General features: G+C 38.4%; 1 protein-coding gene across 2 annotated transcripts in view; it reads left to right on the top strand.

Annotated features, from left to right (window-relative positions):
- Window positions 1-514: 514 nt before the first annotated feature.
- The window catches only part of BCL2L11 (BCL2 like 11), a 34,479-nt gene continuing 15,070 nt past the window's right edge, over window positions 515-19,923 (top strand). Inside the window, exons 1-3 of one of the 2 annotated variants that reach the window (XM_081313336.1) lie at window positions 515-687; window positions 2,106-2,535; window positions 18,564-18,676. In XM_081313336.1, the coding sequence (XP_081169462.1) occupies window positions 2,130-2,535; window positions 18,564-18,676 (519 nt within the window). In that variant the 5' untranslated portion in view covers window positions 515-687; window positions 2,106-2,129. Of the gene's footprint in view, window positions 688-970; window positions 1,197-2,105; window positions 2,536-18,563; window positions 18,677-19,923 lie in introns of those variants that run through there. The other variant, XM_081313337.1, reaches the window with a different exon arrangement.

The following is a 19,923-nucleotide window of genomic DNA, read 5'->3' as shown; positions in this document are numbered from 1 at the left end:
TAGTGGGGGGTGGGGTGGGGAGTAACAGATATTGCGGGATGCGGCTACATCTCTGCTTTTGTCAAACGAAAATGTTTTTCTCTACGGAAGCGAGTTGCCAGTTGCTAGACTCTCGGATTCTTCTTCGTTGTTGCTGGCAGGTTTAAGCAAGAGAACTGGAAGTGGGCGTCCGTAGAGAAAGCACAGCAGAGCTCAGCGTGGCTGCTGCAAGTCAGCAGCCTTTCTCGATCACGGTTGCCGTCGTCACCGCGGCGGCTTCAGGAAGCTCCTGAGGACATAAGGAGGGAAGAAGGGCGGGCCGCGACGCAGCGCAGGGTTGTAGCAGGCCGCTTTTTTTGCTTTTGTGTGTGTGCGCGCGCGCGCGCGCGTGCGGGCGCCTCCCCCCCCCTCCCAGCATATAAATGTAAACAGTGCCCTCGCGCTGTGGGCGGAGCTGGACCGCCTCTAACGAGGCGGGATTGGCCTCGCTCCCTTATTTTTTATTGGCGACGGGGAGGGCTCTCTCCTCTTCGCCCGGAGAGGCAGTCAGAGTGCGGGGCTCTCGCCGTCGCCCGGTTGGCTGCTGTTTTGTCCGCGCGACCAGACGCCAGCCATCTCCGAAAGGTGCGCGAGCGTCTCGCTCCCAACCGCCCTCTGTGCCCGGGAAGGCTCCGGCTCGCTTCTGGGATGATTCAGGAACCTTAAGGCGTAAGTCCTGCCGGCTTGCGGGGTGGGGAGGGCGGGATTGGGGGCCGGGGTATCTTGGTGTGCGCTGGTGTCTCCACCCTCTCTTCTAGTTGTCCCCTCCCCCTTTGCGTGTCTCTCTCTCTGGCTCTGTTATTCTCCTGCCTTGCACTCGCGCTCCCTTTGTTGGGTTTTCGCTGGGAAGCGACCTGGCTCTCGCCGCCCCGACCGCAGCTCTTCCCCCGGTGTCGTTCAAGCAGCTGGGGAGAGGCCTTGCCGAGGCGAATTGGGGGTGACTTGGCCTCGTAATTGGGATTTCTTTTCAACTCTCGGCGCGGGGCTGTTTCGCCCCCCCCCACCCCCCCCGGGCCACTTCCCACACCATCACCTTTTTTGTTCCCTGCTTGTGATGGTTCCCCAACTCGGGGGTGGGTGCTTGGCTTGCGCTGGCTTTTTCTACAACCTGTTGTTGCTTGCGTGAGCGCCTAGTCCAGTCGCGGGACACACAGGCGTTTGAGCGAAAATAAATAAAGGTGAGTTAAGAGCGCGGTGGGCGGGTGGGAGGGAGGCAGCCTGCGATCCTTGCCTGGCGACTGGGGTGACCTGTCGGCGCTTCGTTTCTCACTCGTGCCTTTTTTTTTTCCCCTCGCGATTTCGCCGCCCGCTAAACAACTCATTAAAAGAGTGTGTGTTTTTTTTTCCTAAAGGTGCGAAGTGAGACGTTTTCCCCTGCGTGTAGTGTAGTGAAGGATTTGATCGTAGACGTAAAAGGATGAGGGGAGGTGGAGTGAACAGAGGAGCACTTTGCAGTGTACAAACTATTGTGACGCACTTTTACAACTGATTGCTCTTGCCAAACCTTCCAGACTTGCTGCGATCAGCATATTCGATAGAACAATGGAGCGAGAGAGCCTGGCCGACTTCCCCGTCCTGCACAATCACCGCATCTACTTCTAACATTTCAAAACTCTTATCTGACTCTCCTGTATAGAACTTGGAGGGTGCGGATCCTGAGCTTAAATATTTCATTCCCCCTTCTAATTAAAAGAAAGTCAGTCGGCTCCTTTGCCCTCTCCTCCAAAGATCAGACCTAGAATATTGCTTAGTTGCCCCCCCCCCGTTTTTTTTCTTACAAACTACTGTTACTGTTTTCTTTTCAACAAGCCTTTTTTTACCCTTTGAGATATGTTGTATTGAATATAGCAAAACACCTTTATCAATTACTGTATTTTATTTTTAAAGTTTGACACGCAGGGAATGAAGATTAATTAATAGCTTTGAAATCCAGTGGGGAATGTAAAATGTCATGGAATTTGCAATGCAAATATGTTGATACTGATTTCTATCTACTGCAAGTCATCACTGTTACCAAGTTTGAATGAACTTTATGTGTAATTTGAGATGTTTTTCTCTTCTCTCCCCCCCCCCAATATTTCTTCCAGGGCTTGGTGAAAAAGAAAGACCAAATGGCAAAACAATCTTCTGATTTAAATTCTGAGTGTGAGAGAGAAGGTGGACAATTGCAGCCTGCTGAAAGGCCAGCTCAGCCTCCTCACCTTCGACCTGGGGCCCCTACCTCCTTACAAACTGAATATCAAGGTAATCATTTGGGTGAACTGGACAGTTTATCACCCACTAGCCCTCAGGGACCACTGGTACCACCCTCCAGTCCCAGTCCATTTGCTACCAGATCCCCGTTGTTCATGTTTGTAAGAAGATCCCCACTGCTGTCCAGATCCTCCAGTGGGTATTTCTCTTTTGACATCGACAGGAGTTCTGCACCTATGAATTGTGACAAAGCTACACAGACTCCAAGTCCCCCGTGTCAAGCTATCAATCATTATCTAAGTGCAATGGGTAAGCAAGAGCATGGTAAGAAACTTTTAGCTCATTTTTGAAATACAATCAACACTTCCTACTCCCTTTTGAAGCCTGTGTGTGTGGTTTGGAGCTTTGGTCTAAGAAATAATTTGTCTTGTGTAGTAACAGAACTCCAGTTCAAGGCAAGCTATACTGATTAAAATGTTGGATAGAGGAGATACAGGTTCAAATCCCTACCCAGCCTTCAAGCTTACTGGGATCCTGATTTCATCATTTTCTTTCAGCTTAAGCTTACTTTATAGACATATACATAGGGGAAATAAAGACAATATGAAGCTTTTTGAAGGAAAGATAGGGTACCAATGTAATACATAAATCCTAGCATTTGAAAATTTTGCAGCTAACCCTCTCATAATGATGACTAGGATAAGAGTACTGGCCAATTTATGGAGCTCTTTGTAAAGGTCACCATGTAATAGGAAATGTTTTGACTCTTGCATAAATAAAATGAAAGTAATTAGAATGAAAGTAAAAAGATAAGTTTTCATAAGGATAACTTTTTGTAATAGAGAAAAACATGGGGAGAAAATCGAAATGAACCTGAAATTGTCTTATAGCTTGTTGAAAATATTGTGCCCTTTTGTTTGGAGAGTATTTTAATGTTTGTGGCTTTGGAAGAAGTAAAACCTAAATTGTATTACTGCATATAAATGTCATTTGCAGTGTGAATGTTTGAAAATGATGTAGTAGAATGGAGATGATTGTCAAGGATTAGGATTATAGTGAACCCAGGAATCGATTTTAAATATTCCTTTATTATGGTACAAGTGAAGATCACAGTCTCACATTTATTATCTCCAGGATGGGAGTTTCCATTGATGCCAAAAGCACTTCCATCTTGGGGCATATAGTGTTGAGTGTCAATGCTATTATTCAGAGTGGGCCTCCTGTTCCTATTCATTCCCTTAGTGAAAACTAGAAGAAATGGGAAGCAATGTGTTTATGATCCCTATAGTTTGGCCCTAGATTGTGACTATAACCAATGGATTTGTACTAGTTAAAATAAGAATTTATTTGGCTTCTGAATGAATAATTGGTTTTCAGAACATTTTTTTGCATAATTTGAGCAGAGATGTGTGGGGTAAGTGAGTTCTAAATTTTCTTTTACTATAATGGAGGGTTTTTTAAAGCATGCAGTGGTCAAGAGCTCTATCTTTATTTCTTTTTCCTGAAAAAAATAGTGGGTGGGTGCTTTCAGATAACTACAATATACAGTTTCTGTACAGGATACTGAACCATTGCTGCTTTAAGCTGCACCAGTCTTCCTCTCTTTTTGTAACAAATAAATTGGTTAAATTTTTTTTGAAAATGAAAATGTTTAATTTTGTTTGCTAAGTATCTTTACGTCATGTAATAGCAGCCTCCCATAAGGCACACAGACTCTTCTTGGAAAAAGAACATGTTTGTTATGGTCCAGTCCAAGATTCTTTTAAAAAGAGGCTTGTCTAATGAAAAAAGGTTAACACCAATTAGGTGTTTTGCAAATTGATTCAAGTATGTTCCTACAAGATTCCCATTTGGGATATGTATGCATGAGGTGTTATAGTGCATCCTGTTCCCAGTACTTCAGCATAGCTGATTTTCTGCTTTGAGTGCAGTGTTTATATAGCACTAAACTAGGAGTAAGAGAAGCTACTTTGCACAGATATGCACTTAAGCCAGTATACTCCCAAGAGCATATACCCTTTTTAAAGTGGCTTAGGCATCTTAACCTTATATTGCAGGCATGTTTACCTTCCACTCTTTACCATGGAAACTGAAAGTACTTCCTGAAAATTCCACCAATCAGAATGTAGAGAGGAAAAAAAAATCCCTTGGTTTTTAAAATAGATTCTGTTGGGGCTTAATTTGCCTGGCATAGCTGAAAGATTAGAATATTGAATACATCTCAGGAAATTGTACAGCCTATTGATTAGGTGGTAGATGGTGACAATATGTAAAGCATAAAATGAGTGTTTTTTTTTGTATTGCAGATAACATGTAATGCAAGCAATTGTTACCTTTAATCATAAAGGTTTTGTAGCATTTTTAAAATGCTGGTTTTTCTGGTGAGGAAGTGCAGTAATGGGGAAAATTACACTTGCTGAATCTCTGCCTACAGCCGTTAAAACAGAGGAGCTTTGTTTGGGAAAAGATGGCAACAGTAGCAAAGCAAAGAATGAAGTTAACAAGTAGAAAAGGGACCTTGCATGTTATTGGATGTCAAATATGTACATTACTGAGTATTTTCAGCATCCTGCTTGTGTTGGATTGGTTAAGCCAGTGGTTCTACTAGAAATGATTCAGCTCCTGTATTTGTTGCCTTGTTGCCTTTATATAATATATGAAAGTAACAAGAAAATTGAATGTATCATCTTAAATTATTTTATTAAATGAAATTATATGAAGTATTCGTGTAGAAGATAGATTTATCCGACCTCTTAAGGAGAAAAATCCAATTTTAGAGCAGCTATCAAAGATGATGTGTTATCGTTGTTGCTCAAATGATATAGTTATTCTTCAGTTTTGTTCAGGTACATAAAAAGGTACCAACCACGTAGAAGCTGGCCAGGAATTAATGTTCATTACCAAAGAAACTAGATCCAGAAATAATGGGCATAAATTGTAGATATTTAGCTTTATTTTAATATAAGGAAAAGCTTTCTGCTGGTGAAATCAGTATAGATGTGGAATAGTTACTTTGGAGAGCCAGTTTTGTCTGATGGTTAAGGAACGAGGCTAGAAATTAGGAAGCTGTGAGTTCTAGTTCCATTGTAGGTATGAAAGCTATTTATTTATTTATTTATTTAATTAGATTTGTATACCGCCCTTTCCCGAAGGACTCAGGGCGGTTTACAGGGTAATTAATTATCTGGGTGACTTTGGGTCAGTCTCTCCAATACACTATGTCTGCCTGTGGTGACAAGCAGGTCTTGTCAATTTCTTTCTCAGTTGATCAATCAGCACTCAGTTAATCTGAAAAAATGGACCCTGCCAGGAAGAAAGAAGTTTACTTTAGGTGTTGTGGGTTCTTCATCCCTGGGCGAACCACCTCATGGATGGTTTAATTCAGTGGTGTCAAACTCAATTGCATTGAGGGCCGCATCAGCATTGCGGTTGCCCTCAGGGGGCCGGGTGGGTATGGCCAGGGTGGGCGTGGCCTACTGGGTGGGCATGGCTAGAGTGGGTATGGCCTACAGGGTGGGCGTGGCCAGCTCTACATCATTCGCATCAAGGGTGCCTATGGGGGCCTGGGCAGGAGTGGGACAGATCTGAGGGTCTCTGGCAGAAGGAGGGTCTCTGGGCCAGGGCCAAGGCAGCGGGGGCCGTTCCCTCACTGTTTCCAGGATGGCTTCGCGGGCCACATGAAACCACTTTGCGGGCCGGATCTGGCCCCCGGGCCTTGTGTTTGACATGTCTGGTTTAATTGTTTTTCTACCACATGAGGGAGGGTTGAACTACATGATCTTTTTGAACTCTACAGTTCTATGATTGTACAGAGGTGATAATGAAAAATGCAATGCTAGGATTGTTGAATAGAATGTATGCCGTGGACAGTACACATAAGATTTTTAAGGATGTAAGAGTTTATTTTCTAAGTTGAAGAGTTTGGTATTCTTGATAAATCAAGTTACTCCTCTAGAACAGAACATAAACATAGTTTCAGAGAACTATTTGGGAGCTATAAGGACTTCTGTGATATCAAGCCCACCTTCTGCAGACTTTCTAGAAATAGTGTAGGAGAACAAAATTAGTGTTTGTTAAAGTTCAGCAGACCAGTAAAATGGCTTCTATCGATGTACAATTTATAGAGTATGTAAGACCCATGTAGTACGTAGTCTGGATGGAACCTGGTAGTCAACAATTATTCTTCAAATGGATGTTTTAGTTTACAAATTTCTTTAAAAATGAATATGGGCAAATGAGTTTTGAAAATATTAGCTGAAAAATAATTGCATCTTTATAAAATTCAAAAACTAAATAATTTCAAACCAATGATTACTATAAGCCGTGCAAACTCACTCAATTTGTGAAGATTGTCAAGTCTTGCAGTGTGGTTTTTACAAACCTCAAAGGAGATAGCTTGGAAGTACAAAATGACAGATGTTTGTTTTTGCTCTTGTTCTAGCTTTTATGTGTAGTTTTATTACTCTGAGCCAGTTCTTAGGGTTTCTTTTTTGCCTTTAAGTCTACAACTTGATTTTTTGTTGCTTTAATGTAAAGCTTTTTAAAAGTTATCTGTGCTAATTTTTTTGGAAGAAAATGGCCAACAAATGACTTGTGATACCTTAAATACTGTTTATTGTTTGTTACCTATGTATGAGAAATTATGCAGAATGAACCATTTTGAGTTAACTAGCCAAGTTAAGTGCACATCTTCTTTCAGTTACGTAACAGGGATTATGAATTTTAATCATGTTCATTTATGATGAGTTTAAATCAAGATTTTATTCTTGTGTCTTTTTCTTTTTAAAGTTCTGAATATCTTTTTCTTGCAGCTTCAGCAAAGTTTACATCTGAGTTTAAAATGATAAAGGGGGGGAGTTTTTCTGCATTGTGCTGTTTATATAATCCTTTCTTTATATTTCAGGTAAAACTGATCTTATGTTTGAATTGTTTTAAATATAAACACATTGCTTTCCTATTTTCAATAGGAAGTAGGGCTTCACAATGATGATACTAATTGAGATACGTAATATGAGCCAATAGAATATTGAAAAGTCATTTGAAATGATAACAGAATGAATAAGTAATGTAGACTAAAAAAACCTGCAGAATTATGCAGTTTTTTAAGTCAGAAAAAGGAGCTTGTTCTTTTTTTATATTGCTGCCCGGTTTGTCTGTTTTCTGAAACTATTGCAAGTCGTACAAGCTCACCAAAAAGAATGCCTGCTTTCACAGAAGGAGCAATCTTCACATCAAGATGACATACTGTTCGTGCCAAATTATATCCAACACTTTGTATGTGATGAACAAATTTTAAAAATGGCTATGAGATGCACACTACCCATTCTTTTTGTGTAGATTGCTTAAATGATTTCTGGTAAATACAGATTATATTAAAAAAAATTGAACTTTTTTATTTTACAAGTGCCAGGATAGACAAGTTTTAAAGAAGAGACTGGACAGCCATTTGTCTGAAATGGTATAGGATTTCCTGCCTGAGCAGGGGGTTGGACTAGATGACCTCCAAGGTCCCTTCCAACTTTACGATTATGATTATGATTATGATAGATACAATATTCTTTTATGTATTTATTCAGCATTCAGATCTGTGAAGTCCCTTGATCAATGGCCAAAATATTGGCATAGATTTTAAGTTGGTGAAAAAATTATACCTAAATGGTTTTTGCATTATATATAACCCCTTTGTAATATATGATTCTATTAAAAAACTGCTTCTGGTTTGAATGGGTTATGGCTTGCATGAGGAAAGTTGTGGCAGGGTTTTCCTTATTTTTCCCCAGTTGCTACACTTCCTGAAATTCACTAGAGGTCCTTCTGACTCCAATCCAGTCTCTGTTGACAATTGGAAGCACAAATTTACTTGCTTTGTGGGTAGTAGCTGAAGTACATCTGTGCCAACTCTCAGTTTCTTGAATTGTTTTGTAGAGGTAAAAAAAGAACCGATAAAAGAAAAAGTGGGTAATTTATTTTACCTGTTTATCTCAGCTGATCTACTTTGACTAATTGACTTGCAAAACAATGTAATTAGATTCTTACTAGGATTTTCATCCTGTAAAAAAGATGATGGTCCAATTTCTCAAGTTTTTGAAATGACTTGTATTGCATTTGATTTAGATGCTTAATAATGAACAAAAAGTAAATAGTCATATCTAGCATTTGTGCTTGATTATGGAAATCTATTCATAATTATGATTTGTACAATTTAATTTTCAAATTCAGTATAATAATTAGCTATTTGTTAACACCAACAGTGTTACATAGTAAAATATTTCAAACATTCAAGCCAACGTTCAAAATTTGTTTGAATAGTATAGTTGAAGAGTTTAATACACCTAGTGCTTTTATACGATTACTAGACAATCGTTCCAGAGATATTTCCTTACCAGATTCCTCAACGCCTTCAACAGTGGCAGAGCTTATAATGTATTTGAAAAATTCTGAAAAGTTTAGGAGGATATTTAGAGATATATCTGTCTTGAAAAATAGCCCATGTTGAATTGTATAGCACAGTCAAACGTCAGGAGTTGACTACAGGAAATATGTTATTTTTAATTAAGTCATAAAGTGTTTTATAAAATTTGCCAAATTTCTATCGCGTGGAAATTACGGGTCTTGGATTTTGGACACATTCTGTAAGTTAGCCCATTTGAGATACCTTTTTTCAAAATGTTTTGCCCTATGATGCACCGCTTCACCCAGTTAAAAGTTACATACATGAGAGTTTTAGTAGTATATAGATTAATGTGAAATGAAGTGCATGTGGCCATATCTATAATAAATCCTTGCAAAGAAACAAAAGATCCAAGTTTGAAAAAATAATACCTGGCTGGTTATAATTTTTGATCTCTTTATGTTTGTGATAAAGAATCTGCTTCAAATACAGTAGTGCTGTAGAGTGTTGAAGATGTTAATTCCCACTGCTCTGATCAGAAACCATGAGCTTTTAGTTGTACTTATTGGAGTTTCAAAATATTGTGTACATTTCCAGAATTAGTGTAACATTTATGAGGAGAATGTAAGCAAAAAAAAAAAAATTCAGAGCATTTGTAGGAGCATTTTGATTTCTTAAAACATTGATACATTCACGATATTGTTCAAATAGACCACTTTAATAATATATTCTAAGAATTTTATATCTTAATCCTCTGTGGTATAAAGAGCTTTCTACTATAGGCTAGTTTCATATTGATTCTGTGCTTTTCATACTATGTTTGAAATGAGTCAAATGTGTTTAAAATATTTTTTATATTTAGTTTCCTGTGTTTCTAAGTCATTCCACCGTATTTCTTGGCTCTTAGCAGTTGTGTGATTTAAACGCTTTTTGGTTGAATGAAAGAATCTCTGTTTCCTGACAGGAACTTTAAAGCAAAATTTACTAAAAATTTAAAGTATTTTGGGAATATTATAAAAACTGCTTTTAATGTCCCCTATATTTTGTTTGAAGTATATTTATGAGATGAAAGTGATGTAAATAACCTATAAGGGTTAGTAAAAGCATGTATGCAATTCATTCCCAAAGTATGAAGAGTTCGGCTCCATTTCTCAGATTACTGTGGCATCAAGTTCCAGCAGCTGTTCAGTGTGTTGCCAATTAATGTGACTGTTGCCCTTATGCATATAGCAATTCATTATGCTAAGAATGTTGAAAGATTCCTGTCTTCTGTTTTCTCCAAGTTTCATGCATACCTGCATCCGTTCTTTTTTGTTATGTGCTTAATCGGATTGAGAACTATATTTGTATTATTTGTTATGTTGAGAAATTGGTTATAATGGATAAAGCGTTGATTTTTTTGTAAGTTTAGTACAACTTAGGTTTTACTGCTTTCCTACTATGTTTTCTGAGCTTGTATTAGCAGCGCCTGGAGTATGTGGAATACCTGTGCTTCTCTGTAGCAGCAGCTTTGGGGGGGGGGGGGTTGGGGGGAAATGGGAGGAACAAAACACTTTTTTAAAAAGAAAAGATCTCATATGTGGGAATCTCATTTCTTTTCCACTATATTAATATCACTATTTCAATGAAATCCTAAGCTACTTTCAAAATAAAACATAAATGCTCACAAGTCTCCTAAATTGCTGACATAGGGTGTATGTTCCAATTTTAATATTTATCATGACTGTAGTTTTTAATAGTATGCAAGTGAGATGATTACATGCTATCTTCTGCATTTCTCTTGCGTGAGATTGGAAGTATTTCAGAAGTATTTCAAGGACCATTTCCTGATCTTTCCAGGAAATTCCTCATTTGACATAGGTTTATATATTATACAGTGCAAATGTTTTTAATCCAAGGTACCTTGCACAAAAGTGATTTAGAGATTGGCAGATCAGGAAGGGATTATTGCAATAGAGAAGATAAGCTAAGAATAACCCCTTTAAGTTAATTATGCTTGGCAGGATGTAATGTTAGATGTTTAAATATTGCCTATGTAATATTTATTCAAATTAGCCAGAATTTTACTGAAACATTTATTACAGTGACAATTTTTATGAGAGTGGTGATGTAGACATATTTCAAACTTTTTTTAAAATTGTGGTTATGCTGAGAACTAGCAAGAAGGGTATTGTATATAATAGAACAGATACATTGTAATGCACGATGGACATCTTTACAGTAATGATTGCATTTTTTTCAATGAGGTAGTGTGACATATCTTTTGTTTAAATATAGTTTCAGTATTTTGAATGGATATTATGACTAGAAAATTTATTTGTATTTTGCATAACTAAATGACTTGACAATCCTAATCTTTTTGATCTTGCAGCCCCACAAAAAGTCCTTTATGAAAATCTCAGATTGATTTCATGGTTAACCACATGAAACATTTATATTAATTTCTTGACTTACAGAAACAGTCATTTATAATCAATTAAGGCTTTTTTATACTTTTGTAGTCCCATAGGTCCCATTATATGTTTATATGATTTTGGTAGCTAGTTGAACACTTCTGTTTTTGTCTGCTTATGTGAAACTAACATCTTGTCAAGTGATATACAAAGCTTAAGCAGGTGGCTCTCAAACTCTGATCCTCCAGCTTCTTGGTATAGTTTGATTTTTGTGTAATATGCAAAACTCTCACTATATAATTGAGGACAGAGTAAGTTGTTGCCTTTTTTTCTAATGAAGAATTTCACTAATAGGTTTTTGCCCAAATCTAATGAAACAACCTACATTGTTCTTATATTTTGACACTGCATAGTATAACATTTTTTAATTTTTTAACAATTTTATTCTTTTTGAAAAGTCCTTTCTACTACTGAAATTAGGTGCTACATTATTAAATGCAAAGTGATATTACTTTCTTGGTCTAGTTAGTTTGATTTCATCCAGAAACCTCTGAGCTACTTATAAACAGATCATGAAGTGACATTTTTGAAGCTATACTTTATTTCTCAGACTGCTGAGGTACCTATTACCATACACATTCCCATTGGCAGAAATAGTAGTATTATTTTTGGCCATGGCTGCTCTAATTTCTGCTTTGCCAATTTTCTGCCTCAGGCACCAAAATATTTTGGCTGGCACTAGATGTCACGTACGTAACTTGAATACTACATTGGTGTTGGAACTTGCTTGAGTGGCATTTTATAGTTTGGGATTTTTTATACATAGCTCTGTACTACCAGGGGATATACTAGTAGTTCTGATATATTTGGGCTAGAGTTGGGAAAAACTGTTTTTATATGTTTCATTAATTCAAATGCAAGTTGAATAACAGAACAACAAATAAGATTATTTTTAATAAAGTAATCCTGTGATGGTTTCATTAAAACAGGAGGGGAAAAATAAAGTATATACTGAAATAAAATATTATTTAATGCTTTTCCCCATTATGCATAATCCATTGGCTTAATAAGCATCATAGTGGGTAATACAAGTTGTATATGTTGGTATATTTTAATTTAATTTAATTTAATAATTTGATTTCTATACCGCCCTTCTCCCGAAGGACTCAGGGCGGTGAACAGGGCAATACACAATAAAAATCAGATACAAAAATTAAAAAACCATTAAAAACCAATTAAACATCATGCCCATAAAATCAATACATATTAAGTTAAAACTAATTTTAAAAACCCAACCCCATCCCGTCAGACCAGGCCAGCTTGTTCGAAAAAGAATGTTTTAAGATCGCGCCGGAAGGAGCGAAGGTCGGGGGCCGTCCGGAGCTCAACCGGTAAGCTGTTCCAAAGGTCTGGCGCGCCCACAGAGAACGCTCTCCCCCTGGGGGTCACCAATCGGCATTCTTTGATCGGCGGCACCCTGAGGAGGCCCTCTCTGTGGGAGCGCACTGGACGGAGGGACGTTGACGCCGGTCGCAGGTGTTGCCGTAGGTAATCCGGACCCATGCCATGAAGGGCTTTGTATGTCATAACTAACACCTTGAACCTCACCCGGAGAGCAACCGGTAGCATTTTGTCAATGTCTGGAGTGTTTTTGTTTAAAGAAAATCTTTAAAAGTTTGCATAACATTCAGCCTGTTTCAATAACACTGGTTAGGTTATTTTGCATGCTGAAACAAAAGCTATTAAGATCTTCAGTGCCCTTTCACTTAAGTTCCTATTCTCTGTGCACTTTCATCTAAAAGTCTTCTAATGATGTTGTTTGTTTCAATGTAATCTTGAATAGCTCAGCTAACCTCTCTTCATTCATAAATAAGGTATTTGTTTGGCTAGTGCAACTGAATAGATTCAGAACTAGGAAGAGAATACTCTGAAGTAGTTCAAGGAATACAGGTATGCCACAGGTGTCCCACAGGAGACACAAAAACCGGATCAGACCAAAAAAAAAACCCCAACATTGTGGTGTTGTGATGCAACCTCACCCCTTTCTATAGTCCAAAGGGGCAGAGGTTGCAGCACTGAAGCTGGTTTTTTTCATTACATCAAAAGCAGCCAAATCCTGCAAACACTGCTAAATGCTACTTTGCTTTGTCCTTTCCATTCCTTCACTGTTGGAACATTTTGAGTATTGTTTTGATTTCTATGATGGTATTATTAGTATACAATTACCTGTACAGGTATGATGATCAAATTAGAATTAAGCAGTTTAAATTTAGGCAGGAAAAATGGCATTGTAATATAATTGTAGAAAAACTCCTCAGATATGATGAATTAAGCTAGTTATCCTTTAAAATGATTGAAAAATTGGGAATTGAGTCAACCAGTATTGGATGACTCAATTGAATGAATTGACTGTGGAATGAATTTCAGCTTAGTAAGCAACTCACTAATATTGAGCCTGATATAAACTCTTATTTTGAAATCTGATAATAGTCTTTCTCAATTATAATGTGAAAACAATACATTTGTAGGTCAATGAAATGTTAGTTTGGCTTTGAAATAAATTTTCCACCCAGTTTGCAGCCAGGCACATTTGCTTAACATCTTCAGTGCTCTGAGAGTGATTGTTGTGAGATTGAGAGTTATGGATATTCCCTTATGGTCCTTATAAAGATTTTAATGCCAAGTTTGTAGAATAATTTGTGTAAAAAGAGCTGTTGTATGTGCCTGTATTCTCTATTCATTTTTGTTGGCAGGAGAAGTTAGGCCAGAACTGAGTGATGCGGGGAGAAAATGACAAGATTATACAAATTATGAAATTGTATTCTTAGTGGGATTGCATTATGACACATGTAAACTTTTGACATCACTGAGATTCGTTATGGACACTGCAGCTTTATGATAATGTTATCAACACTCCTACATTAATACATGCAAGCAATTGCCAGGCAGTATTTTTTCCTCTTCATATCTAATAACAAATAATTAGATACCAAATAGTGTTTTTGTCCTAAGCAAAATATAAACCTTTATTTACCTATATCAAAAATAACCCAAGCGCTTGATGTGTGGAACTCTCCCTACAAATGATAAATGTGATAGAGTTAAAAGTTCATGCTTTCATTTGAAGAACCCCTTGCTGTTTTTCAGATGTCTAGTAAGAACATACACGCATCTCAAAACAATTAAGATTGCCTCTTGTACATCATAGGCTGTGTTCACATATGGTGTTCACCCTTGACTAGATTCATATATAGTACCCATAAAACATTTGGGGCAAACTCCAGGACACAGTGGAGGACAGGGAGGCCTGGTGTGCTGTGGTCCATGGGCTCACGAAGAATTGGACATAAAGACATAAGAATTGGACTAAACAATAACAACCACCCATAAAACCTAGTTTACAGATAATAGCAGCCAGATTCCTGTACAGATAATCCTCATTTAGGGACTGCTTTAGGCAGCAACCATTATCTTTGTGACCAGGGCCAGAATTCATAGGTTTTGCAGCATCTCTCAGTCACATCTTAGTACCTGTTGTCTTGTACCTGACCCCTTTTTTCCCTCTCACTCTTCACAGAGCTGAGAGATTACCTGAAGAAGCTATTTGTTCCTAAGTTGCTTTCCTCTGTGCTGCAGCACATCCCTAAAAAGTGCTAACCACAGGTTAAAAAGCTCAGCTCTGTGGCCTTAATTAGTTGATTACAACCTTCAGGCCAGTTGAGGCTGTGTCTGACACAAGACTCTTAATTAGTTTCATGCTAAAGGCTTTTGTTTGCCTCTTAAGAGGCTGGCGTTTTGCAGTCTCAAGAACGCTACCACATTCCTTTCAATGTCTATTCTGCATTGTATATTTGGTTACTCTCAGGTAATCTTTTCCAATGAATGTATACAAATATTAATTCTTTTGCTAATTATCCCAGCCCCAGGGTGAGCATTCCAAAGGGGAGGGGAAAGAGCTATAAGATTTCCCTTTTACCTGGCTTCCTCATGAGTGAAGGTTTGGAAACCTCCTCCATTTGGGCTTGCCCAGTTGTTTAGGGGTTGTACGTTTCCAACTCTGCAAAGCAAAAGAAAAATAAAGATCATGTGATTTTTCACTTAGTGACTGCTTTGCTTAATGATTGAGTCACTGGAACCAATTGCAGTGGTTGAACAAGGATAACTTGTATTGAGTCAAAAAAAAGGACCACATTTAGTGTGATGTATGCACCTAGGGCAGTGGTGGCGAACCTATGGCACAGGTGCCAGAGGCGGCACTCAGAGCCCTCCCTGTGGGCACCTGTGCCATGCCTCGGAGGTGGCAACTGTCCCTTTTCAACCAGCTGCCCCCCACAGGTGTCCCTTCCCATGAGCAATGTTGAGGTGACCACACCCACCTTGGCCACACCCACCCAATCTTCCATGACCACCACAGCCACACCCACCCAGCAGGCCACGCCCACCTGGCACCCAGTGATAAATAAGTGGGTTTTGGGTTGCAGTTTGGGCACTCGGTCTCTAAAAGGTTTGCCATCACTGACCTAGGGGCATCCTAATCCCAATACAGTTTTTAAATTACGTCAGTTTTTTTCTTCATCCACATTCTGCACACTGAGGAATTTGCAACACTATGTTATTGGGGTAATGGTGTTCCATGTTTCGCTGTACATTTTGTGCTGCAATGTGATGTCATGTGAGCCACATGACTGCAGAAACATCTTTAAACAGTCCTGGCTCAATGGCTTAAAGAAGCAGAAATGACCACCACAAGTAGCAGAGTAATACCTGCAGAGACTTCCTATATTATTAGAGAGAGGAAGGAGGGGGATAAAGCAGAATACATGAGAGAAATATGCATTATTTTGTTACGTATCTTGGCCTTGGTTAACAGCTAAGTTGTAACTGGGCATAGGAATCAGTGTATTGTGCCAACCACTCCAAGGAAAAGATTAGTTCTGATGAAGGATTTGTAAGGAATAAAACAAATCATGTATATGAGTTTTGATGGCTTGCTTCAGTGTCTGTTTGTGAATAAGTTATCTGAGCCTGCATGCTTAAAATAGATATTTTTTAACATGTCTTAAGAAAAAGTAATTGTCTCAAGTGGCACTTAGGGCTATACTGCCTCCTTTTTTGTTTTGAATACATGTATCCAGTGTATCTGTGAGTACAGATATGTATAATCCTTGATTTACAACCTCAATTGGGACTGGAATTCCCATTATTAAGTTGTTGTAGTTCTAACTTACTACATGATCAGACCCGTTTTTACGACCACTTTACTCCAGTTGAGAGAGGAATTATCAAAGTCCTAAGAGTAAATTCATCTTAACTAATGGTGGTTTTTTTTGTTAGAAATCGGCAAAAAACTTCCCAAATTGCAATCACATGACTAAGGGAGGCTGCAACTGTTATAAATGTAAGCTGGTTGCAAAGTGATCAGCCAATATGCCAATTGTGATCATATGACCATGGGGGCAGTTTTAAGTATGAATTTAGGTTGTAACTGACTTGGAGGCTATTATTACTTTGAATAGTGAAGTAACAGGTAACAGTGTTCATAAGTTAAGGACTATATACTGTTTCAGCTGAAATTGCTTGACATCTTTTACTTGAGAGCAGAAAGTAGCATACTCCTTGACCTTTGAAAAGCGTGCATTTAAACATAATTTGGAAGACAGCTTTAAACTTGGTTCCAAACATTTCATAATTTGCTAATAATAGGAAGCCATAATAAATTTAGTACATACTAGTATTTTGATTAATGTGATATGCAGTCCTTTAGCACATCTCTGCAATGCTAGGTTATATGAGAAACTGTTCCTCAGATTTTGCATGGTTACAGAGCCTAGAATAAATACCGTATTTTTCGGCCCATAAGATGCACTTTTTTTCCCCAAAAGGGGGGGGGGGGAAAACAAGGGTGCGTCTTATGGTCCGAAGGTGATCCGTATGGCCAGCTCCAACCTCCGCAATTGGAAAGCAAGGGAGATTGCCAGGAGCACGAATCGGCACGTGCTGAGAAACGCCAATCTCACGCTCCTGCACTCTCCCTCGCTCGGTTTCAGCTTCCCTTGCTACAAGAGAAAGCAGGCTGAAACGGAGTGAGGGAGATTGCCAGGAATGCGAATTGGCTGATCTCGCGCTGCTGCAATCTGCCTCGTTTCAGCCTGCTTTCTCTTGTAGCAAGGGAAGCTGAAACCGAGCGAGGGAGTTTGCAGGAGCGCGAGATCGGCCAATTCGCATTTCTGGCAGTCTCCCTCACTCTGTTTCAGCTTGCTTTCTGCAAGAGAAAGCCGGGCTGCAGGGCCGACTCCGCGGGTACTGCTCTAATGCAGAGAGGGAAGGACAAAGAGGGAGGGAAGGAAGGAAGGAAGGAAGGGACAATGGGAGAGGGAGGGAGAGAAAGAGAGAGAGAGGGAGAAAGAAATTTTTTTCTTGTTTTCCTGCTCTAAAAACTGGGTGCGTCTTATGGTCTGGTGTGTCTTATGGTCCGAAAAATACGGTATTTATTTTTGTAGCTGCCCATTTCAAACAAATGACCCCGGGACAGTGAAGAATCATAAACTTAATCATAATTCTCTAATGTTTAGTCCAGAGATAATGTTATTATGTGCTGTTTGGAAATCAGAGAAATGACAGGTAGAAATGCTACTGTTGATTGCTGACTTGTGAGGGAATTGGGATTTAAATAAGCTTGACATCAGAATATAAAGTTCTATGTTGTAGATTCATTTCATCATTTGGGGGAAATAATCCTCTGGGGTTTTTTTGTTCTGTTTAATTGTATGGGATTTTTTTTGTGATTCTTTATACAGGTACTCCTCAACTTGCAACAGCTCATTTAATAACTATTTAAAGTTACAATGGCACTGAAAAAGTGACTTATGACTGTTATCACACCTATGATTGTTGTAGCATCCCCAAGGTCACAGGATCAAAATTCACATGCTTGACAACTGACTAATTTATGACGGTTGCAGTGTCCTGGGGTCATGTGATCACCTTTTGCGACCTTCTGATAAGCAAAGTCAATGAGGAAGCCAGATTCACTTAACAACCATGTTACTAACTTAAAAAACTGGTGGTTCACTTAACAATTGTGGCAAGAAAGGTCATAAAATGAGGCAAAATTTACTTAACTGTCTTGTTTAGCAACCTAAATTTTGGGCTCAATTGTCCTAAGTCGAGGACTATTTGTATACTATTTTACTGGTGTTTTAGAGTTTGATTTCCCAGATAGCTATTGGAGCACTCTTGAATTGTTTGTAAAAGAGTCTGATCCTAGCTGAGTGGAAAGACATAGCTTTGCACAATTTACTACTACTATAGCTGAAAAAAATTACAGTTTAATAGATTCAGTTGATATAAAGAATAAAGGAATATAGAATTAGATAATATATCTTTAATATAAAATTAATTCTAGATATCACGATGACATCTTTAGTGTAAATTAGTTTTCTTCTATATTATCATTATAGCTTTAAGAGAAATAAGTAGTAAAATCATTGAATGCATGGGCACTGTGGGAAATGGATATGGAAAATCTTTTGGAAATGTAAAAAAAAAATTGTGTTGTTTCGATACAGCTTCCAGATGGCAGTCACGGCCAATACCTGAGGATATGCAGCCAGAAATATGGATTGCACAGGAATTACGACGTATTGGAGATGAATTTAATGCTTCCTACTGTCCAAGAAGGGTAACTTTCAATATTTTTATTGTTCTAAATTCTTTTGCTTATTTTAGTGATGTAGTTCTGTCTACTTAAACAAAGGTTAAAGGGAGTGTTATGTAAATATTTCAACATTTGCTAAACTACTGGAGTTGTCCTCAAATATATCTGATTTCAAACACGACACATTTGAATACTTTACCTTTTTATATTGAAAGCACACTTATTTATTTCTGGTGTATTTACAATTCAAGAAGCACACACATCTTACACATTAGGCCTGTGCTTTGGACCTCATGCATACACAGCACCTATCTACTACCAATTAAAGCATCTTTTTAGGCTTCAGTGGAGACCTGAAAAAAGACATTACTTTCAGGCTCATATGGATGCCTGAAAAAGAAAACGACTGTTTTATGATAGGCTCTGTATCAATCACTACAACAAAGATGGATGGATGGATTCTACACAATCTGTATGAACTAATTTTAATTACATTGTGTGATATATTAATTATATATATGCAAACCAGTAGTATATATAAAGGATATAACTTACTGAACTCTGAACTGATGAACCTTTTGAAACTGCATACTGCACAGTTCCTTTTAGAACAGTATAAGGATCTGCATCATTAGTATTTAATTTCATTTTCCTCCTCCAGTGTTCTTAGCTTGGCATTTACAAGTTGTCCTCGACTTACCATCATTTGTTTAATGACAATTTGAAGTTACAATGGCACCGAAAAAAGGTGATTTACGACCGATTTCCACATTTATGACTATTGCAGCCTTCCTGTAATCCCATACTCACGTGATCAAAATTTGGGGGCTTAGAACTGGCATGTGATTATGATAGTGGTACTGTCCCAGTTACAAATGGTGATCACCATTTGTAACTTTCCCAGCTGTCTTCCAGCAAGCAAAATCAATGGGGGAAGCCAGATACACTTAGCGCCTGCATGATTCACTTAATCACTGCACCGATTCACTTAACTGTGGCAAAAAAAAATGTAAAATGGGAAAAAACTCAATAGCTACCTTGCTTAGCAATGGAAATCTTGGGCTCAATTATGATCATAAGTCGAGGACTATTTGTACTCGTTGTAAAAACTCCTTTTAATGCCAGGAGCATACTGAGATTAGCTCAGCAATGGGCATCGACTTTAGTTCCTGCTGGGAATTGAAAGTTAAACCAAGTAGCACTGGATTTGGCAGGAGATCATATAGAAATCAGTTTAGGCTACTGAACTAAGGTAAGAGAAATTTATGGTT

This window comes from Vipera berus, assembly GCF_964194415.1.
Source record: "Vipera berus genome assembly, chromosome: 1".
Taxonomy (NCBI): Eukaryota; Metazoa; Chordata; class Lepidosauria; order Squamata; family Viperidae; genus Vipera; species Vipera berus.
This window is presented reverse-complemented; position numbering and strand designations above follow the sequence as displayed.